General features: G+C 40.1%; 3 protein-coding genes across 3 annotated transcripts; 1 reads left to right on the top strand and 2 right to left on the bottom strand.

Annotated features, from left to right (window-relative positions):
* Positions 1 to 990: 990 nt before the first annotated feature.
* On the top strand, positions 991 to 1,469 carry MELLADRAFT_89718 (uncharacterized protein; the record flags this gene model as incomplete). The annotated part of the gene is made up of 3 exons (XM_007412750.1): positions 991 to 1,027; positions 1,111 to 1,267; positions 1,376 to 1,469. 3 exons carry the CDS (start codon positions 991 to 993, stop codon positions 1,467 to 1,469), a joined length of 288 nt encoding a protein of 95 aa, XP_007412812.1.
* Positions 1,470 to 12,782: 11,313 nt separating this feature from the next.
* MELLADRAFT_89717 (uncharacterized protein) lies at positions 12,783 to 13,322 on the bottom strand (the record flags this gene model as incomplete). The annotated part of the gene is made up of 1 exon (XM_007412645.1): positions 12,783 to 13,322. One exon carries the CDS (start codon positions 13,320 to 13,322, stop codon positions 12,783 to 12,785), a length of 540 nt encoding a protein of 179 aa, XP_007412707.1.
* Positions 13,323 to 21,311: 7,989 nt separating this feature from the next.
* On the bottom strand, positions 21,312 to 23,187 carry MELLADRAFT_37702 (uncharacterized protein; the record flags this gene model as incomplete). Its single annotated transcript, XM_007412644.1, has 4 exons — positions 21,312 to 21,462; positions 21,522 to 22,114; positions 22,212 to 22,852; positions 22,959 to 23,187. 4 exons carry the CDS (start codon positions 23,185 to 23,187, stop codon positions 21,312 to 21,314), a joined length of 1,614 nt encoding a protein of 537 aa, XP_007412706.1.
* Positions 23,188 to 24,378: the final 1,191 nt, after the last annotated feature.

Raw genomic sequence — 24,378 nt, 5'->3', positions numbered from 1 at the left:
CTCAACTTTCAATCCGAAGATCAAGATGGATGTTAAGATTACATGATTAAGGCTGGACTGCGAGTTTCACTTCAATCTAAGTTTAATCAAAAAGGGGTTCAACCTTGACTTAGTCGCAGTATTTGGATCACAATCAAGTGGAAGGAGTGAGTCTTACTCACATACCATTCTGATCGACCTATCTCATTCTGAAAATTAGGTCTAATAGTTCACTGTTGATCGCCAAGGTACCCTGTTGAACCAAGAATTTGGTACTCCAATGGATGAGGGTGATTGGGAATTAACATACTTTAATTTTTGAATATGGAAGAACCCATGAACTAAAAAATTTCGATCATGTGTTTCCTTTTTATGAATCCAGAAGACGTAACTTCATCTATCAAATTCCATCCGACAAAACCCAACTTATTAATCAAATTCCATCCGACAAAACCCAACTTATTAATCACATCATCATGGGATAAAACGGTTCAACTATCTACTTCAGAAACAGATAATCCAACAGATCCTATCAACATCTATCCACATCCATCACCTATATCAGACATAAGTTTTGGTTTGGTAAAAATGAAGGAAACACATTCACTGGTAGTCTCGATCAAGGCACAAGAGAAATCAATTTAGAAACTAATAGTTTTACAAGTAATGTTGGAAACAATACTAGACCTAATAGAATGATTTCGACTCATCAAGATGCAGTGAAATGTGTACATTATTCAACTCAATATGATCGATTGATTACAGGACAATGGGATCGATCAGTTATACTACAAAACCCTTGATTGTTTTCTTTCTCTTCTTCTAACAAACCATTCTCTTCTAATTCTTCTCTCAGTTTAGTTTTACCTAACTTACCTTCAAAAGTTTATTCTTTAGATACTTTTGAAAATGAATTGGTAGTAGCTATGGGGAGTTATAGGAAGATATGGATTTGAGATTCGTGAAAATTAAATGAAGTGGTAGAAAAAAAGCGAATCTTCTCCAAAGTTTATGACTAGAGCGATTAGATGTATGTCAAATGGTCAAGGTGAGTCTATTAATTCATCTCTTTGATACTCCACAGTCAAGAAGATTCGTCTATCATTTCTGATTTGGTTATTTTTCACACAGGTTATACTTCTACTTCATTTGAAGGAAGAGTTGCAGTTGAATTGTTTGATACTTCAACTGAAGTTCAATCCGAGAAATGCACATTTAAATGTCATTGGCAAACAATTGATAAATTTGATATAATTTATCCTGTTAATGTATTAGTATTTCATCCTCAGTAGGCAATCAATCAGTACCTGCTTATAAATCAACTTCTTTCCTTCTTTCTCTCTTTTTGACTTAATGATTTTTCTTCTTTTTTCTTTAAATGAAACGTTTTTCAAAGTTTTGGAACATTTGCTACAGGTGATGGTGATTCAATGGTTTCATTTTGGAATTCAGCAGCAAAAAGAGCACTAAGACAATTACCTAAATATTGAGTTTCAATTACAAGTTTAGCATCTAATTGTGTTGGAACTAAATAAGCTATCGTTGTTCTTTAAAAGAAGAAGAAGGTACAGTACCACATAAACCAGATGGAAATGTAAATCAATCAGATGACTCTGCTACGGCTAATCTTCTTAGGAATGCAAGCTTTATTAGAAGTGTTGTGGATGATTGAAGCGAGTTCACTTGGTTCTCCTTTTTTTTCTCTTGTATAATATCTTCAACTGTTACAAAGGTTGTTTATACAAATGGAATATGAATTATCTTGATAGTTAAAAATGAAATGCGAAAAGCTTGATTGATTACTGCAATATCAATCATATAACCTCAAATCATACTTCAGTCTGCTCATTTGCATGAGATTCTTCCCTGGGTACATTTTGGATTAGGATCATCCAATACTCAACTGACATACAAATCAACTTGATCATATATGGATATATGAAATCATTCTACCACAGTTTTAGCTGTACAGACACCACTCAAACCACTCCAAAACGCTATGGATTTCTCCGCTCTGCAATCACTATTTATGAAAAAAAGTCTTGCAAAGTTTCGGAGCGGAGAAATCAAAATTGCTATATTTTGTGCTATATTGCAAGATTTTGCGCTATATTGCAATATTTTGCACCCAAAGCCCCAACCCATTTGTTTTGGTTGCTCCGCTATGGAGATCCTTGCGTTTTGGCATTGGTGCGGAGGCTCTGCTATGAGTTGCGGAGGTCATAGCGGACCACCAAGCCGCTCCAAAACCGCTATTTGGAGCGGAGCGGTTTGGGTATTGGTACAGATGAAGAGAATGAGAGGACAATTATAGTCAAACCTCTGAAATCCAGTGGGCTTGGTGGACGCCTTTTTGACCAAATAGCAGAGGTTACCAGATCTTAGAGTCAAGCTCCCTGCTAAAAACCCAACTTGGTGGACCAAAATTTGACCGCATATCAGAGGTTATTGGATTTTTGAGGACCGGATTTCAGAGGTTTGAATGTAGTTTATGACAAAAAAAGCATGGATTGTGCTGCAAAATAAGGTAGACAAGCAGATAGCCAATACAGCTCTCTTGGTCCAACTCAAACTAGCAATCAAAGGGCAGTTCCGTCATGATGAGATGCAGTACCAAAAGTACTGTCAGGAAACCGGAAGTTGATTTTGACGCAGGATTCCAAAGTGCAAAAGATGGTGTCAGTAAAATATCCTATATCTAGATTTTCTATGAGATCTTCTCATTAAATTCTATTCTACTTCGTTTCTCTAGACATCAGCTCTAATTCCTCTATGGGTCAAATTGACCACATTCTTGGCTGTTAATACTTATATGCACCATGTTTGTATTCTTGTAGCACGTCGACATGCACAAACAAAAGACTTTTTTTAGACCCTCAAAAGACCCATCAAGAAGGTTCCCCAACAGGTACAACTTCCCCTTATCAACTGGGACATTCAAAGTCAGTTGAACCCAACTGATGACAAAGGATTTTCAACAAATCCTATGACCAAATCATTGTTCACAAAGGGTACTTGACAAAAACCTCAGTTTAAATTCAACCAAAAGACTTTCAGATTGGTTTCAAAACTCTCTGTGTGTGCACGTCAACGTGGTACAAGGCCATTTACATGGTGATGGTTTCAAGATGTATATAAAATTTCTTCCTTCATCTTTTTTCTTCTTGAAGATCTTCAGCTGGCTAATGTCCATTCTTTTTGTCGAATATAGCAAGGAGGATGGCTGCTGGCAAAGGAAAAAAAGCTTTCTGTGCTTTGTCTTGTGGTCACTTCCTCTATTCTTCTTAGCTTCTGATTTTTCTCTTTTTGTGCTTTGCTCTTATGGAAGATTTTAGCTGATTATATACACAAAAAACAAATTTATTATTGACAAATGTATTTGTTTTTCTTTGAAATTAGTGACTTTTAGCAATATTGATATTGATCTCAAAGCCGCTTGGTCACAATTGAACTGTCCCTTTTTCAACCTCTTGACTCAAATGAACTTTGAGGCCTCAATCAAAACAAACTCGGGTTGCTTTTGTTCAGAATAGTCAATGGCTACTCATTGTGTATCACATCAACTTCTAAACTCATTCAGCATCTGTCTGTGTGTCCGTCAAGACTTCAGGAACGTTACTTACTTGAACTATCTTCAACAATCAATGTTATATCAAGTTGTAAATATGTAGTCATTTTAGTTATATAATATCAGTGAGGGCTTGTTAAGTAGACAAGACCCTACAAGAAGAAACACATCAATTGCTCTTCAAATTGATTATCTAATTATTCAGGAATGAATGATGATTGGATTGAACTACATAAAACATCAATTGCTCAAAAAAAAATCAAAAAAAACTTCACCCACACTTGATGGACTTATCTAATTTACTATCAAAATGTATCATATGCTGATCTCCAAAAAGATTGGATAAATTGATAGCTCAATATGAACCAAGCATCCTGAAAGTTACTCACATATGTTAATACATGCTTGGATGATCAACTCTTCCAGCCACTGAGCTCAAAATTTCCAGTCAGCCCAAATCCCAGAATAATTCATGAACCACAAGTTGAAACTTGATGGGAGAATGTCTTAGCCTCATGCCACAAGTTTTTTCAAAGGTTAGTAAATATTATTTTCATCTACAATCAACTTCAGCACCCAAAACCAATATATATGAGTTTGTTTTCTTGGGAAATCAGTTTGTTTTTCCTCAGAACCATTTGTTAGAACCCAAGTTTAATTGAATTATCATCATCACCCACCCATTTGGTTCAATCAACACTTGTCACACTCACCAAACAAAGCACAACCGATTATCCCTAAGTTTCTTTTCAGACTTTTGGTCAAAAATCTCAAATTCTGACAAACTTTATTTCATTCTGTTAATCACATTTGTGTTTGATGGTTGGAAACCGCAAGACCAAACAGAAAATACAGTGCAAAGTGGCAGGCAGCATATTCTAGAGTCTTTTCAAAGGATGAAATATTAGCTAGCATTTAATTGTGGAAATGTAAGTTTATTGCTAGAAGCCAAGAAGCCATCCTATTTGGAGTGCATTCCCTCCATGTCATTACCTTCAGATTCAACCTAGAATTCAATCAAAATGCAACTTATATTCACATGAAAGAAACATGTAGTAACCAGAGATCAGTGAAAAGCTCAAGGCAATCATGGGTCAGTGTGTTCATCTCATCTCACATCTAACCAAAGCAATGTGGATTGCCACATTCCCAGTTTTTGTTTCTTTTCAGAATCTGTTTGTGTGCACATGGGTTCCAATAGTTAGGAGATACTGTAGCAATATAGTTAGTTCAACAAATAGGATGCAAATTCTAGAGGATAATAAGAAATCAATCAGTAGAGGATCCGGTTGGAGAACCTGGAATCTGATCAAGTTGTGCATCCATTGAGACATCACCACCAACATTGTTACCTTGGGTGAAGGAATCCATATCAATGGATGCAAAACCTTGGCCAGACCTTGTCCAAGGTTTTTGTTCAAGGTATTTTTTGCATTACAAAAGACATCAGATCAAAACCTTTGGATGATTTTGCCGTCCAAGGTTTCAGATCCTAGATCTCCTCAGTTTTCTCAATTTGTGGGAAACAAATTGGCTATGCATACCCTGTATCCATGATTCTGAGATCAACCCTTGGCTGTATCTTCATTTTGTTTCTTATTGGATGATGTTATCATAAATGTTTATGCAAAATTGATGCATTCATAAAGATTAATGTCACAGATCATATTATATCATGTCATCATGATACAAGTTAGCAGCAATCTTGGTTAGCCCAAAACCACACAAAGCCTTGGCCCTGGGGTAACTTTGAAATGTTTGAAGTGACCTCAGAATGTGAAGCAATGGCTGGAGGGAGAAAATTACCAGCAAGACTTGAAGTTTTTGTCTCATATTGATCATTTTAAATGTTCATTGTGAATCCTCTGAGTTGTCAATGCGGCGCCCGCCGCCCAATCTGCTAGTTACATATATGGTCCGATTATGTACTCTGGATGATCATGCATGTGGATTCCACTTATACAAAAACATGTATGTAAGATCGAAGGGTTCATGAAAATGGCAACCTTCTGATCAATTTAACTTTTATAATTCGGTATAAAGAAAGCCCATTTTTGACCAGCTCATCCTGATTCCCTCTCTTGATCTATAATTACATATTATTATCTTCGGACCCTTTAAAGCTCATCCATACATCATGTCTTATGATCAAGTCCAATCCTATGTTTTCCTACCTAATTATATCCTTGAATACGTTGTTGGTGAAGAGAAGCCTAGGATTGATCCCGACCTCTTTATAACCAAAGCCACTCCCTCTCAAATTGTGGAGGTGATCATAGCTTTTTATCCTCATCTCCAATTTACTGAAAATGCACGCCACGACCATGAGCTCCTCTTGAAGATTTTCATCGAAATGGTTGCCCCACGTCTATCTAATTTAGTCTCCTCTTTCAATTGCGAACAGAGCTATGTTCAAGCAGTATTCGAAGCCCCCATTTACATATCTTCGCAATCTACCAGATGGGTCAACTCCAGTGCGGATATCGATACCAAACGAATCGGAGAATTTGAAGCATACGGTCTCCAAAATTTTAAGAACGGGAACTATCGTCTTGAAGCCGAAGGATTAAACTCAAACTTTCTCCGGAACTACAAGTTTCTGAAGAAAGAAGAGATTGATGAAATCTCGCACGTTGAAACTGAAGCCATTGAGGCCCTTCAAGAGACTTTACACCTTATTCGAGATTCCCACGAGTTGATCGAAAGTATCCAGTTTCGTCTGTGTCAGCCTAAACTCTCACGAAAGGAACATGAAGACTTTGAGGAGCGGTTAAAAAGTGCAAATACTTCATTAAAATTACGTCAGGAGATGTTTAATACCGCGGTTCGAGATGTTGAATTCATCACTGCGTTTATCAAGCATCATACGTAAGCTATTCATAACACCAAATGGCATGATCATTCCCGATTTACCTTTCATTAATTGTATAAAATTTGGTTTTAGGGACATCCTTGTCAAGCATCAACTTGCTCCTTCAACGTAGCCATTCCCGACGCCATATATTAAACCACTTGTTAAGAGAATCATACATCATCGGGTTTTAAGTTAGTTGAGTTGTTCTAGTGGTTTGTTTATGGGTTAAGTTGTGTCATTGGAGGATACACCCTAGTGGTTAATGAGATGACAAAATGGGTAATTGCTGTAAATGGGGTTTGCTGGTCCGAGTCGTAATAGGTGTCTTCCTCTTTGCATTGTCTGATTGTTTTTGCAGGAGGTGGCTCTCAATCTTAATGCTTGCGTGCTTGATTTCAATCCTACCTCATCATCAAAAGTGCAATAGTGTTCATTTCTTCACTCTTGTCTTAACTCTTACGCTTTCAGACATCAATTTATATACACAATCAAAGCTATTAGATCAGTTTTGGTTTTACAGACACACGTTATTTAGTTATGTTAAAAGTTTATGGCCAATGATTGTTATAGGAGTGTGATACATCGAATCCTTATAAGAAATAACTTGTCAGACACAGCTAATCTCTGATAAGGATTCGCTATATTTTATTTGGAATCAAAGGCTACATAACTCCATCAGTCATGTGGTTGTAATACCTTCTAAGATTGATGTACACAATTTATAAAGCTATCAGATCAGTTTTGTGCTACAGTTCATTCATGCACGCGTGTTATTCAGTTATGTGATATATCCATCCACACACTTATTCCACTTCAATGAAGTAGATTTCTTATGCAACAAACAGGGTTAATAGTATGAAAAGGAAAGTTGCACAGAAGATTTGATTGGGAAAAGGCGTATAGGCAGATTCCTATACACCCATCTCAGTGGCGGTATCTCTTCATTCTCGATTTAAGAAACAGACTGTGGTTAGATTCTCGTATTCAATTTGGAGGTGTTGCGGGGTGCGGCGTTTTTGGACGACCAGCAGATTTATGGAAGACAATTATCGCAGCAGTTTTTAAGTTGAAGGCGGCCTTCCGTTGGGTAGATGATAATCTACTGGTAAAAGAAGTGACAAACCAAACCTTGATTGTAGACGTAGTGAAACTGAGTAACGAGATGGGAGTAGCTTCAAATATGGAGAAAGTACATGAGTTTGCGGAAGAGCAAAGGTATATAGGTTTTATATGGAACTCAAAGGAAAGAACCGTACGCTTACCAACAGAGAAATTTGAAGCTTGTCGTCAACAAGTGGATGAATTCTTGGTACCTGGTGCACTGTTTGATCTTAAGATGGTTGAAAAATTTGTTGGAAGACTGGTTCACACAACACACATTGTTCCTCATTTAAAATGTTATCTGTCGAGTCTTTATCGGTGGGAGAAGGAATGGCAAGTGGCATCAGCAAAGCGAAGGGTGCCAAGAGATGTTAGAGAAGACTTAATAGAATGGCAGTGTGTGTTGAAGACACTAAAACCTAGACGAATCATTCCAGACCAAGTTCCTGTAGACTTAGAGTGGGTAGGGGATGCGTCGATGAAAGGAATAGGAGTCCTGGTAGGTGCGAAATGGGCGCAATTTACTTTGGCAGACGGCTGGGACACTGAGAAGACGGCGAGAGGTAGGCGTACCATCGCGTGGGCTGAGTCAGTCGCGATTCGTCTGGGGTTAATTCTGATTAATGAGTTTTATGAGGTGAAAGGTAAAACGTTGTTAGTATTGACAGATAATACTACATCTCAATCCGCGGTGGACAAGAAAAAATCCAAGGATATCATGGTAAACGAGGAATGGAAAAGGTTGCAGAAATTGCTGGAACTCTTACATTGTGATGTGGTAGCCCATCGGGTGAAGACAGATGATAACCTAGCAGACCTTCTGTCGAGAGGGAAGGATAAGAGAAAGGCAGATGATATGGTGAAAATAGAGGTCCCTTTGGACTTACGATCGATCGTGAAACAAGTTTTGTGAAATGCAATTGATTACCTGTGTTTGACGGTTTCCTGTGGCCCGAGGGCTGGCCGGGTCGAGCTGTTAACCCGGAGTAACTGTGAGAGAAATTTGAGAGAGTTAAAACCAACTCAATTTATTCCACGTTTCAGTTCATAGTCCTTCCATATCGCTTACTGTTCCTCATCGACAAAGTTATGGAGTTCCTAAAGGGAAGAGATGGCCTAAACGACACAGACACCGATTACGTAAAGATCTACATTAAAAGCGGAAGTTGGTCAGAGTTGACGATAAAACACTATAATGCCGGCGTTTCTAAGTTAATAGCTTATGCGACAGAGAAAGACATACCAAGATCTTCTTTGCTTCCGATTGACCCGAAGGTGTTGTGTAACTTCGTAGTTTGGGCAGGGCCCAAAATACCGGAAGTGGTCCTGGATCAGAACCCGATACCAATTAAATCGAACACCATCCAAACTTACCTGTCTGGAGTGAAGGCATGGCATCTTTTCCACAATTTCGAATACCCGCACAACGTGACTCCGAGAATTGAGGCGATCTTAACGGCGGCAAAGAGGATCGAGCTACTGTCTGAACCGAAGGCGAAGAAAGATCCAGTGTTAATAAAACACTTGTTTACCTTGGTGGAGAAGTTAGTGGAAGGAAATATGGAGAGCCAGGTGGCTTACACCGTTGCCTTGGTCGCCTTTTGGGGGATGGCAAGGCTTGGAGAGTTGGTGAAGTTGTCTAGCGTAGTAGATCAGGTGAAAGTGAAGGATTTAGTGTGGGATCCGAATGGTCGTTATTCAAAGATCAGGATTTGTGCGGCGAAAACAGCAGCTGTGGGCGAAATCCAGGAAATACATTGTCAATACCAGTCGAATATATTAGACCCTGTCGCAGCTGTACGTCGGCTAATAGAAGATACGGATGCGACGGATGACGACCCCCTGTTTTCCTACCGGTCCGGAAGCAAACAAATAACGTTGATAAAGTCGAGGTGTCAGAAGATCTTCGACAACGTGTGGAAAGATCAGGCAGGATGTAAACTTACGGGCCACTCGTTCCGAGTCGGCGGTGCTTCCCTGAGGTGGATCTGAGTATCCTTTAGAAGAGACTACGTTGCCGTTGGCCGCTGGAAGTCAAAGCTTACAGTTGTATATTAGGGAGTACGACGGAGGACTGTTTTATTAGAAACGATAAAGTTGCTGGAGAACCTCCAGGTTTAGTTATTATGCTGGTGAAGTCGGCGCTAGTGATTGATTGCGTGAGGAATCAGGATGTGTGGCCAGTTGCTGTGATAGACGCCGATTGAGGTGGAGAGGTCGTTGAAGTTGAAGACTGACGTAATGTGGGAGGGCGTGATATGACGCGGGACACAGCAGGTGGGAGTTCACAGGCTCAGGGCTGGGCCCCGAGTCATAGGGGAAGCACTCCCCATCTGCTGTACCGGCGGTCCTACCTCCCTCGGCCCCGTCTGAGGCCGGGGGCCCCCCCCAAGAGACATAGAGTTTTCATTACGAACCCTCTACGTCTGCCTAGGACCTGTTGTGACAGTATTGTTAAGACTTTACATACCTTATGATGAGTAATTAAAATGATACTACCATAGGTGTGACTATCTACAAGCCAACCTCGTAGATATCGCTAGTGAGAGAGTGGAATGGTATTCTATAATGTCCCAATATTCGAGTTCCACCAGTACTGAGTAACGAACACCGTGGCTCTTGAATATATGTTGTCGCTCCTTCACAGTCTTTGAGTCACGAGCCTCAAATGCCCAGAGTTTATGCTGAGCGCATGTGCGGGCTGACCATTTTGTTTTATCTAGATTTTCAATGTCGTTTTTAGTGATCAGGCATTTTGAACAAAAGAACATGGCTGTTGCACTTGGAAAACCCAATGAGCGCCGAAGAGCTGGTATATCAGCTATAAAAATCAGCAGAGCAGCTCGTACAAGACGCCCAGATTTGTAAAGATGAGTTCTTGAAAGGAGTAGTCCCGGGTTCCATAATGCTCTGAGCTCGTTCACCACTGGAAGTAAAATCCAGTTCATTTGCTCCAAGGACGGTTCAGAGGGTCCAGGTGCGATACCAACAACAAAAACATTCTCAGGTCGGTGCCGAATATTTATAGGAAGTGTCAGGCAGACCATGACAATAAATGTAACTGATGCATGATGTCCGCTGATTTTATTTCCATAGGGGTTAATTGCGTCAATGAACATCCCAAATGTTAAATGGCCACTTGTTGCGGTGAATTGCTTGCCGTCTGGACCTTTAAAGCGTTTCCAGATTTTCGCTTCGTGTATGTCTTTTATTGGCTTATTCCGATCAAACGGCCTGCGAGATTCCACTAATGACTTGTCTAGTAATGTTTCAATCTCAGGACGAGAAAGCAAGCGCGCGATCCATTCCTAAAGACTTTGAAAGGCAAATCTTCGAACAGGAACTGATTTGCCTCTTGTTACTTTGGTTAGTAATTGACCACAAGTTCTTTTTGAAAACTCTGAAATATCGGGTACATAGTCTTGAACTGGAGATGTTTTGTGAGTATTTGGGTTGATCTGATCTGGTGGTCCTCCGGGAATTTGAGAAACTTGATGAGTACAGTTTTTTGGGGTATGTTCTAGTGGTCACAAGGCAAAGCATGCTTGACAACAGTTCATTTCAATAAGATATGGATCAAGTTTTAACCATGAAATCACAGTGGTAATTGTTTTGGGAATCCGACACAAATTTGTCACATCAGATGGCCTCAAAGCTGTAGGAGAGTGAAGAGGATTGATTCCATGCGTAAGAGCCAATTCAATTATTATTTTCAGACAATCCAAAAACCACGATGCGGTAGACATCGATATGTTCCCAAAGATACTCAAAAGAGCCGCCATTAGGGCAACTTGAAGTAGCAGCGGATTGATATTCTGTAGCGTAAATGTGTGGAACCGCTCTGTATAAATGGTTTAGAATTGTAGAATTGTAGAATAAGTTTGGTACATCCTGAAATGGATAAGTGTGTTATAAAGGCAGAAGCTCACCACAATCATACACTTTCAGGATTCCTTGATCTCGTGCTTTCAAAGCTGCCAAGCAAACTCCAGAGGACGGCGGAGGAGATTCCGGAGGAGCGCGCAACAAAGCTTGATTGAAGAACAAGCTATTTAATGGTTCATGTATTTGATTGCTTTCGTGTTCTATGCTTGAGGATCTTGCATGATGATTGATCGGTCTTGACAATTCAGAAGTCAAGTTCAAGCGTGTGAGAGGCTCCAAAAGGGTATCTTCGTGGACTTCGGTCAGAGGATGTTGAGAAGTCTGCCCTCTTGGTTGAAGAGGAAAGCTAGAGATTGCTTTCTCTCGTTCTTCCGCTAATTGATGGTTCCTAAATGCCTCTGGTAGAAGCTCGACACCCCGTTGAGTCACGCCATATGCATCTTGGTACTTTCCCTGATAACACTTATAGATACGGCAGCAACAGGTAACACGATGAAGATTGTTGCTCCGGTTGGTTTTTGGAGGCATGAGAGAAAGAGATGAATTTCACGTTTGGAGGCTAACAAATTTTCCTATCAGAAAGAAATATGTTATAGGGAGGGATACAATAATCAATTGAAACATTCCAGGATAATTCATAAGTCGCATTCAAGAAATAGATGAAACCTTTTGGCTAAAAGAACTAGTTTACAAAGATGAAAGTTGAAACACGAGACAAAGACTAATCAGAGATAAGAAAGCTAAACATGCTCCAACCAACGAGTCCGGATAAACGTGACTGATAATTAGCTCTTCAAATTAGACAAGCTACAGTCGAATATCATGTTTGTACTATCAAATTTAAATAAATCAAGAATTGAAAGTTTTGATTTTGTGGTCTGTACCCCATTAACTATATTCTTCGATGAACTGGACCTGACTGAGTGAAAGATTGAGGCTTCAAACTCGTTTGGTGGGACACTGCAGGCTGCAATCAATCGCAAGACGGCGTCAGCAGAGTTGATGAAACAAAAAAGGGGTTGACAAAAACCAAAATGTACTAACCACATTTGTTAAACAAGTGTTTAATCAAGGCTTCTTGCGAAGAAGCGAATAGTGAAAACCACGGACCAACATACCCGGCTCAACCTCTTCATCTAAAACAAATTTGATGTAGAGATTCACTAGAGCTGGATGATTCATTGCTCTTGAATGAATAAACACGTGGGGAGCTTGATCTTGCAAACTCATTCGGAGCTCTTCCTTTAAGAGATCTTTGACCATCTCACGAGTTACAATGTTTGGTTATCGGACATATTCTGTATCACCAGGTATTTGAAGGTCTTTATCCACATGCTCTCGATACAAATAGAGTAAGCTTCCAATGTCTGCATCCGATGGGATTGTAGTCTCAGGTCAAACATTGAGAATCACAGTAATAAGTTGTTCTCGCTTCACTCGTCGGCTAAGTGGGTTGAAATCTTTCCGAACTGAATTTTTGGTCTGCATAGGGGCCGGCGGCGCGGGTAGCTTGTATGGCTGTAAGATGGGGGCTACATCATCCTTAAAGGCTTTGTAGAGGAGGCTTTTCTTGTGGTCTGGTCGGGATTTGGTCTCGGGATGGAAGTGTATGAGGATCCGGTAGTAGTCGTCACATTTGACCTCTTGCCACTTTTCATCGAAGTCGTGCTCAAGAAATTTACGCATTCCACTGGTCATTGATTGAAGCTTGTACCAAGTCTCGTTCAGGACCTCGTTCTTTTGAAATGGGATTGAAGATTGTAGGGGAGGTGGCGGAGGTCCTGGTGGTAGAGGCGGACCCTGAGAGTTTGTCACACCTGACTTTGAATCCTCAGGGTTTCCAAAGCCTGGCTTCGAACCGTGAGGGTCATTCTTGCTAGAACTTGAAGGAGTAACACCAGGAGAATTGCCGCTCTTTTTTTTCGACTTCGTCATCTTAGCAAGCACCTGCAAACATTGTTGATCAGTCTAGTCAATTCAAGAGCTACAAAAGATGAAAGCCGATAATTCTAGACGTACGTGATGATGAGGGATCGTCACGGAACACACAGAATAATTAAAAGAGACAATTTCGGATGAATAGAATCAATCCTGATTCACAATACCAAGTAAGTTTGCGAACAGGATAGCAAGACATGAACTGAAATCAGATTGGACTTACACGATAAAGCCCAAACTTGATTGTGTACTCGCAAAACCAAACGATTACTTGAGTGATTGAGGATCAATCACTCAGGGGAGAAAGTCTGCAAGAGTAACCGATTTCCTGAACTAATGATCAGAGAACGTTTAAATATACATAAGGAGAATTTGTTTTCAAAAAGGAGAGTCCTTTGAAGCTGACTGGTGCTTGCAGTGGACTCGCTGTGGGGCGAGTTGACGGCGGTAACGTGGTGGTGTGGCCGGATCCTTTCTTTGGTTCATGATAATTGTAGGTGGATTACAAAACAAATCACTACTACACAAAGGATATTGTGTTGATCACTAACTTTAAAATTGGGGTTACAACAACATATTAGCATGACTTGTTAAATCCATTGACTACATATCATTCAGCGCATATATGTGTCAATGCTTAATACTTGATCATGCGGTGATCATCACGGTGTGTTATCTTAATCAGATTGTGATTATAAACTCATCCGGTAATTTGTTGTTAAGATCATTATATACCGATCACCATCAAGTTAGCAGTTACGCAAAACTTTCCTGCGGTTTCTTTATTTGCAATACATGCCGGCGTGTATCTTGGTCTTCTCCGGAGGAAGATTATGTAACAGGAAGTGGGAAACAATTTACTTACTCTTAGGGCAAGGTGATTGGAAATGTTCAACCATACAATGGCACCAAAACGACAGTAGATCCAAAACAATATTATGTAATGGAATCTTGGATCCCTTTTTGTAATCTGATCAATTTCTAAAAACTGCCAAATCTCCTTCAAAATCTGTATACGCGTACCCACCTGCGAATACCCAAGTGGTTTACCAGAATGTTTCTCATTTCAACATTCTATTATGTCTCATATCTACGTGGAATATTTTGGTATTGAAAGTATTTGTGTAATTTGTAATCTACATTTTTGTATTAAGAAGATTTTAGAAATCTGTCCGGAATACATTAGATTTTGTGTAGTGTATACCATGACCAAATGGAGTGCTGTTGCTGCTTCAACAATGGAATCAAAGAAGCAAGAAGCTAATGGTACCGTTCACACAAGTCAATCTACTGCACCTTCCCAAACAAATGGTCACACTGAAACTCTAGATTTACGCGGAAAGAGCCGAGCTAGATGAACATGAGGTGTGAGATTGCTGTGGGATGGATATTGTTATTGGCATTGTGAACGAGCACGGTTTAATTGGCTCTTATTCACTCTTATTCAGCCATGAAGATAGGTTTAAGCTTTGATCATTTTCACATCTCTGTGATGTCACTTACAACATTCAATCAATGTTACGGTCGCCATGTTTGAAATAGTTTGTTTTTTGGTTTAAAGAATCGTATCATATTTTTGTGTACAACAGTTTTAGAAACATCTTTTAGACAAAGTTGATGTCATGTGTCTCAAGTAGCATATACTGCCAATCACCCAAGACCAAGGAAGGTATGATGCTGCATTCTATTGGCAGATTTTGAGAGCTTTGTGTTGCTGCTAGATTTAATGTAGAGGTCAAAAACTTGGGAAAGCCCTTTTGAGATTGATAACTCTACTGCCCATTTATCCACTCTGTACCAGGAAAATAGAGTTCACTCTGAAAGTGACATAATCTTGAGTGTTTGACTTCAAAAGTTAAATCTGGTGATGACAATTTTTTCGAAAAATCTGCCAGTAGATCTTACAACAGCTTTAATCAGTCTTTGCGGTCATGTCATTGGTCATCACTTTGAAACCAACACTTGGGAAATCAAAGTAAGTTAACTCGCTACAAATCAAGTGTGCACATGTACTAATTTGCTCTCCTTAGGCCTCTGAGACATAGATCTTGCAAGCCACAACTCCGTCAAAGTCAATGCCAACACGGCTATGCACCAATTGCAACATAGCAATGTGCTGACTCTATACAAGCGCGTGAACATAGCAGTTTGGCCACTTGGGGAGAACACAATTATGGTTGTCATAAGCTTCCGGCCTAAAAAAAGAATGTGTTGGCAAGATTTTCTGCCATGGGTGTTGCTATGATCATGCATGCACGGTGCCAGAAAATGTAGCACTGTGCAACTGGGATCAGGTCAGCAACAATAATGTGAGAAGAATTTGTCCAATACATAGCATTGCCAGTGAATTTTTTGATGTGACCTTGAACATTGAGCACATTACCGAGGCTGAATAGGGCATGATCATGTTGTTGCATCAGGGATAGGGGCACTATGTACACACTGCAGAAATCTGCACTGCAAGCCAACTGAAGAAACAAATCAGGTGTGAGATGGTATCTTTTGAATGTCAGTACTCACGGAAATGTTACATGCCAGGTGTGTAAGCATTGCCATCCAAGCACCGTTACCAGATAGTATTGGCGGGCTTTGCCACAGGCGGGTCAAACAACTGTGGGCTTGATCAGCAGTCATGTCCCCCGGCTGAGTTCAATGCAATGGAGTATAGACGGGGCATCAGGAGTATATCTGTGTGGTCAGAATATGTGATGAGGTTGCCTTGGACAGTGGAGATGATGATGAAGCCTGCAAGGTTGTAGTGATGATGTTGGATTAAGACTGTGTCATTGTCAGGAACAACAAGCAAGAAGGGAAAAGGTGATGGGGATTGATTCATGATGATACAGGTCTGAACAATTAGCATACATGAGGTAGTGGAAATAGAACTTGGTATACCTCCAAGCCAAGCTTGAAAATACCGCTCCATTTCAAATGTAGTACGGTGTCAAAAGGTGCCATGGTCATGTTGGACACAATGTTGAGTTTGGTATTGTTTTTGCTCTTTGGCTGTTTTGGACTGGAAGGAGTGTTGGGTGATTATGGTGATATTGTGCTGTTGTAATGTGCGTTCAGCATCAAGTGATGGAGTCAATGCCCAGGGACATTCATTGGGTCAGGGCTGTGCACAGGGATTGACACTCCAGGTTGTCCAAGGAAGCAGTGTGATGGTATGAACGCTGGGCTCTGACGTAATGGGTTGCACAGCAAACACTTAACCTTGATGCAGTACTCACAATAGCAACATGATGCATCCACATAATCAGCTTATGATGATCAATGGAGGCTATCTGCCAATGTCGTTAACCGGCATATTTTGGGTTGGCAATGCAGTAAGTTAACAGGGATTTGTGGCAAGCATATTTGACACATGCTTGCAGTTGGGCGCTGAAACACAGGTTATGCAAAGACGGCGGGCTTACAAGAGTAAATGCATTGCTACCAATAGCAATTTTGACATGCTCAATTTGACAATTGTAATGAATGGCACTCATACAATCATGACAACCAAGAATGCATTTCTAATGACCAGGGTGATAGTGCAAGATGAATGACCATATCATAACGTCCTCATGGTGCACACCGGGGCAATGTGAATGTCAACATTGACTTTGGTGTGGCCGAGTCTTTGTTGGACCAGGCTACAACCATAGGTTGAGGGCGTGTAATGACCAGGAGGCGGGATTTTGATGGAACTGCCAACATATAATTTCAGATTGTGCATCTGTCTAGGGCACAGGTGGTCTAGGGACAGATACATGAGTTCAATGTTCCTGCCGTAGTTGTGCAACGTTGACGGGTGGCTCTAGACAAGACAATGTTTGAGGACACATACAATACCCATGTGATATCAACACGCTGTGTTCTATCAATGATGATCGTCTACGTGTTGGGAACATGGTGAGCGTAGTGGGGGGCACAATAAAAATGACAGGTGGAGGGAGGCCCCGGTTCAGGTCCTTGAAGCTAAGAATTGTATAATGTGAGACAGGAGAGGAGGTTATTACCAGTGGTATGGAAATGTTTACCGGGAGGGCGGCTGGCCGCCCCCGATGCTCTAGTGATATCAAAAAATTGAGATGATCTAAATTAAAAGTAATTGCCAGTTTTTAGTATAAGTCATAGAGTTTGATCTCTCAAGGATAAGTTTGTTGGTTTGTAATAATGATGGTTCCTTTCTCGAGAAGCAGAAAACCACTGCTTATATATGCATGTCTCTTTGTGATCTAACACATAAGGGTTTTCTGTGCGAGTTCATGATGGTCTTCTGTAACCAATATGGTGTTGCTTGTCTCTGATCCCTTGGTCTTGGAATGTAACTAGGCTCAAGGGGATATCTATCTTTCTTTTAGATCAGGGTCTTCTGATGCTCGAGCATGTCATCCTGGATTCTTTCAAGCTGATGTACATGTGTACACCACCAACATTTTTACTTTGCATGTGCGTATGCTAGTACACATAGCCTTTATACCGGCGATGGCAAATCACATTTTTCAAAAGCATCATGATGAATATGTGATTTTATATTGCATGTTGATGAAGCGATTGAATTTGTCTTGCGACGTAAGATCGCAAGGCTGAAAGCAATAATAATCAGCCGTGATGGTTACTCGCAAGGCAAGTTCAGAAATTCAAGCCCAATACGACTACACATTGCACATGTGACCATGTGATACAAACCCGTGAGCGATATAATACCTTGAATCACATCAATTTTGATCGATACAACAATTTGTTTGTCGTAATGAGATGCGATACATTCCTTTGAATCGCATTCATTATGAGCGATACAAATGTAGATCCTTCAGAATCTTCTTCAATTCATCAATCTCGACCTGTACATCCCCCTTACATCAATATAACCAATCCTGATGATCCATCTCGAATCGTCACTACGACTACAGCTACTACTTTCTCAATGAATGAAAACAGGTCTTTTCTTCTACCAGTGAAATCTATAGACTGGTTGAAATCTCAATGTGTTGTGGACATACAGAGGCTGTAGACCTTCTGACTCACTTGGTTTGATATGGTCTGTTCACTCTTCATATTGATAAATCCAAAGGTGGTGATAAGGTAGTACAAGTCAATGTACGAGCTCCAATAGGGACTGGGCAAGGTTTTGACCGACAGAGGATTTAGCCACCTCAATAAGCGCATGAATCCCCTGGAAGTCGACCAAAGCGATTTATGCAAACAGGAGGTGTCAGGATTACTCCTGCAAGCCCAAGAGACCCGACTGTCAGATGATTTCACCAAAACCAGAGCGAGAGCAACCTGTGAAAGGTATATCAGGCTATCCAGAAGCGTTCTACCATAGGCTTTTGGCTGAGGTGGGGGGGGAAATTTTGAATAGACAGCTCGTCTTAGGGAGGGTCATGCCTGTGCGCCACCCTATTTTTTTTAGTGCCATAAAGCTTACTAAAAAAAAATAAGGAAATTTCATATTGATTGAACAGTGGCTTAGCTGTTTGCAACTCGCTTTCAACTACGGTTGAATTGCAATTTTGCAGAGCTTTGCCCAGTCCCTAATGAATGAACCGCGTGGTTCAGCTAGTCAAGAGGGTGATTTTCAGTATGGATCCAATGTGACTTATCGGATCACTGATCAAGGAAGAAGGTTGAACGGTTCGGAAAGCAAAGGATCACAACAAAAATAAGCAGGAGACTCATCATCTACTCACTCAGCAGAGCCTATAAATCCTCATCATAGAGCTTCACCATCTGTCCAAGCCACCGGTTTAGCTTTTGTGGCTGGAAGCCAAGCAGGAGGTAGACAAGTCCTGCGAGATAATTTACATCCAGATCCATTGAGAGGTTAGGTTGGGGAAAGGATGCTACTACTACTATTTCAATGGCAAGACTTAAGGCTATTTTAAATGAACCAGCTCTTAGATCTTTGTTCTGAGACTTTTACATATCTGCAAAGAGAATCTACATCATTAGATTGATGTACCCAAAGAAAAAAACCTCAGCTACATCGGCTATGGAACAACATCAAGAGAAATTAGTGTGACCAGCCTTATTGATCTTTATACTTATCTTGCACCTGAATCACCACCTGAATTAGGGTACACAAATATTGTTCTGTCAAATTCCAGAACGTTTTTTCCAGAACGCCAGAACCCTTCGGGCAGGTTTCTGGCGTTCTGGAAAAAAATAAACTTTCCGCTGCAGGCCCCGCGGATGAACCGGGGCATTCAAAGTTGCAGAACGCCAGAATGCCAGAACACACCAAAAGAAAATACTTCTGGCGTTCTGGAAACAGTGTTCTGGAAATCGCCAGAACAATATTTGTGTACCACAATACTAGAAACTGAAACGAAACAAGGACAAGGCAAGAGTTGAGCTCGAAGTAAACAGATGACTCTCAAAGATTGTCAACAACTTACCCAGTATCCCTTTGCACCGCGAGCAACATGAGTAATCAGCCGAGTTACAGCACTCTGTCTTCCAAATTACTCAACATCTGCAAACATATCAGTTTTGGCTATGGCCATTGAGAGACCTGCTCCACAGTGAAGGTCAAGATATCACTCGACCTTACACCTTTTCTTGATCTATCCCAATCTTTTTTCAAAAGACAAAAAATCAACAATACCAATTACTGGATCTGTTCAAGCGCCTACTTTCAAAAAATGAAATGCAGATGTGATTTTTGAGAGCCTGCATTACAGATTTTGAGTGGAAGTGTAATCCATCAGCAGGATTCATCATCTAAAGGTATGTTCATTAAGGCTTGGGCAATTTTGTTGAATGTATTCTGCCTCAAATAAGCATTTTTAATTATTCAATGCATTCAATGTGATCACTTTTCCCTTGAAAAATACTTTATGCTGGCGGTGTCAGGGACCCTTTGCTCCATTTACCCCTTTTCAAGATCTAGACATGGATTTTGAAGATTTGAATCAACTTTCATTCACTTTCAAGCCTACATGCCTCAACAGCTTAAAATCTCAAACAATTTCAAAAAGTAGGTGCTTATCAACCAGTTTGAGACTGTAGGCGCTAGAAATAAGTGCCTACATTGAAATTTCCTATGTACAACATTTAAAATTTGCATTGTCCTTTGTGTAAGCGCCTACATAGCAAATTCCCACAAAATTGGATGCTGGCACTTTTTTATGTGAAACACCCATGTATGTAGGCAGATTTTGGGGAGCACCTACATGGGTTTTCTGTGGGCTGCAAATAGCAACAGCCTTCAAAATTGAATATATGAGTTACATAGTATTAGTACTCAAACAGTAAAGATTCCAGATATTTTTCTTCAATTTTCAGATTTAGACCTGACACTATCTCTTTCTGATCTCATTCCATGTTTCAAGTTGAAATGAATTCTTGATATTGATTCATGATCACAAATCACGATGTATTGAGCAATGCTTTTTTCACCAAGCTTAAAAAGTGATTTTTGGCTGCTTTGAACTGCTTCTTCAGGTAGACCTCATGATCTGTTCAATCCATGTATGTCAGGAAAAACAACATCAACCTTTTCAATTTTGCAACCTATAAGCAGTTAAATCATCATCATGGTATGTTTTTTTAGTAGCATCACTTGTATGACTTTACAACAACCATTTGGGAAGTTCTAAGTGCATTTTTGGATGGGGAGACAGTTATGGCAAATGTGATTTAAAGTAAATGCAACCTTGTCTTGGTCTTGTGATACCTGTCTCTTGTGCCTGTAATCAATGATAATTAGCAAAAGATTTGGGGAGTTGTCAATTAGTGTTTTATTGAACATCAACACTTCTGGATGATCTACAATCAGATCAAATTTTGATATTCATACATATATACTTTTCTCTCTTGTATAAAATCAAATCACAATCTCTTGTATTCTTACAAAACTAATATTTGTACATATTTTAGGAATAAGAAAATCTGTCACATTATTTTTGGCTATTCTCAATCAATCAAAGACCAAAAACATATCATTCAACAAGACGTCAATCAAATAAAAAAATGATTGAAAAGTTGTGAAGGTTAATCATGACACTTGCTTACAGTTGATTGACTATGTTCAACATTCAACTTTGGACCACGAAACCAATGACGTGCACTCAGGATCCACCAGATAAGAATCAAGATCATCCAGCCGCCATAAACAACGGCCGTCCAATTCATCAAGGCTGGTCTGTTAAGAAGATCCCAATGTCAATATTCTGTGAAGTTTGATGTGATCTTGGTACTTACGTGAGATCTTTTCCACGTTGAGCAGGCAGACACATGATAGGAATCATAACAATCACAAATATAACACCAAAAGAACCAATAGGTCTACTCCATTTACCTAAATGCCAACGACCACGTTTGAAAGTATGTGGAGGAATAAACCAAACACGCAATGCGATTGGAATAGCGAAACCAACAAAAGAGGCGATTGCACCAATAGAAAAAACAGCAGAAATTGCAGTATCACCAGCTAAGATTAACACTGCTAATAAGATTCCAACAAATGCATTAAACCAGATTGCATTGACAGGAGTTGAAGTTTTTTTGTTGACTTGTCTAACCCAAGGTGAAAGCCAAGTTCCAAAACAATCATCACGAGCATAAGCATAAGTAACTCTTGACGCAGCAACCATTCCACCTTGACCCATCGAAAAACCACAAATACTTGTTAGGATTAAGATTAAGATGGTGAGATTTTGAGGTAAGATTTGTAAAAGATAAGAAGCCCAAGGTTGATCAAGTGATGAACCGAAAACTCCGTCGATATCCACAATTGTATAAGCAACGATTACTTGAAGGATCCATCCAACGCTCGCACCAACAGCAGACGTCATCTGTGATCATAAAGATGAAGTGATTGATCAATTGAGAGTTGATCTCGTCAGTGTTCAGAAATCTTGATTTCGAATGATTAAATATAAGTTGACGAACAACAATAGCACGCGGAGAAGCTATATCCGCATTTGAGCATTCTTCTGATACGTGCATAGCAGAATCGTAACCAGACATCGTCCAAATCACGCTCACGAATGACATCATGATAGCAATACCATCAGGAAATTCAGTACCATTATGAATTTCACCCCATACTTTTTTTGTTGAAGCGAACCGAGGTAATGAGACTCCAGTGTTGATGTCCTTTCGATCAGCTTTGGCTAGAATGATGATCAAAGCAATCACAAGAGCAGCAACATTGAACATCGAACCATAAGTATTGAATTGAGCCACAGTTCGAGTTGGTAAAGCAGATATCAAAGTCTGAAGAAAAGTTAATAAACAAGTAAGTAAGAAGATTTGCCAAGGTGTTGACTCAAAGGTTGGTTTACAGATTGAAATAATTGAAAAGATCATTGAAGCTAAAGAATAATTGATGGAAGGTGAATTGGTGACTTGTGAAACCCAATTCGACCATCCTGTTAACCAAGCAGCTAACGGTCCATAATCTTTTGGTGCTAAGACCATTGTTGCATAATATAATCCTCCACTGGTTGGCATTGATGAGCAAAGTTCTGCCATACTCATAGCTACACACTGGATAGGTACCATTGCAATTAGCCATCCCCATACCATACCTCATTCCGAAAATGTGTTGCGAAGAGAAATGTTCTATCTCAGCACAGGTACTAGAACCGTAAATTTCCAAGTTCGATTTTTAATTCGAAATATCTCGATACACACCTGCCGTTCCTCCATAAGCGAGTCCAACACTCATGGTAGCAGCAAAGCTAGGTAGTAAACCCAAAACAGTGAAACTGACACCAAAAGTAGTCCAAAGTCCAAACTCTCGTCTGAACTCCTGTCGATAACCAAGCGATTCTAAAAGTTGTTGATCGAGATCCGATGGAGACGTAGAAGGTGTATCGGGAGTGGTAAATTTGATTTTTTCTAAACTCGATTTCGGTTCCATATCGATGAATCACTCGAAGGTACAGTAAAAAGTCGCAAGACGAATTACAATTTTTTCCTTTGGTCTTGAAGAGCTTGAAAATAGGAATTGACTTGCAAACTTATTCTGCTTTTTTTCTGGTCTGGTTCGAGAAGCGGTTCTATGTACTTACAGCCTTACAAATTGAACTATGTATCTATCAATTGATCGAACTCGTTGACATGAGAGACCAATCCAAAGTAAGTATTTACAAGGCGACTCACAAAATCATTGACGATGGAGAGGGTGATTTCCTTTTCTGATGTTGGAATCCATCATTGACAAATCCTTGATCCCAATCATAATCCATCGATCACCATTCATTCTTGATAAGACCGTCGTTATCTAGGATCGATTTGATACGCAGGATGCGGGACTTAGTCTCTGATAAACTCATTTGAAACTTTACGACAATCAGTGGAGAAAGCTCCACAAAGTTGAATTCCCTACAACTTCTATGTTTGTATGTCTCGGGGATGTAAGGAAAGCTCTATGATCGAATGTGAGCCAAACATACTGCACGCAGGGTCATCATTTGAAGCTCCCCAAACATCGACTTCAAACCAGTGCTCCACGTATGTTCTCCAACGTAGTTTCTTCATTCTCGAAAAACAGCTCTACCTTGGCTAGCCAAATGGGAAGGTATCCGGTCCTAAGTTGTCTGGCTTCATTTTTCAAATTTTACCATTCTCCTCACTTGTCAAGATCACTTTACGTCGCAGACAAAGTTGTTCAGAGATGAAGATTTTTGAGTTCGTCGCTTTGTGTTTGCCATGTTTCCAACGATATGTTACTCCGATACTTGATGAGCCCTATCACCATCTTGGATTTGAAGCAGCAGCACTGTATTTACATTTTGTTGATGTAGTTTGACTATTCCTATTTATTAGCCCTCTCCACCACTCACAGCCGGTTCTCGCCCACCACCAAATGTGGAGGGCGTGTGCTGATTGAAGGATGGATTTATTCCGAATGAAGGAGAAATATGCGCTTAAACTGAAAGAGCATCGTCAAAATCGCAAAATCCATCCCTATCAAGTAAGTTTCTGGCTTTTGGCAAAAACTTGGCTTGCAAACACCTTTGAAAGGTCCCAGCAATCAACTTGCGGCTTGGGGTGTTTAAACAGTTCAAATAATAAAGATGGTTCCTTGACCATATCATTGAGTTTCCAA

The sequence above is a fragment of the Melampsora larici-populina genome, assembly GCF_000204055.1.
Source record: "Melampsora larici-populina 98AG31 unplaced genomic scaffold MELLAscaffold_32, whole genome shotgun sequence".
Classification (NCBI taxonomy): Eukaryota; Fungi; Basidiomycota; class Pucciniomycetes; order Pucciniales; family Melampsoraceae; genus Melampsora; species Melampsora laricis-populina.
Note: the sequence above shows the minus strand (reverse complement) of the source record. Positions and strands in the feature narration are given on the sequence as shown.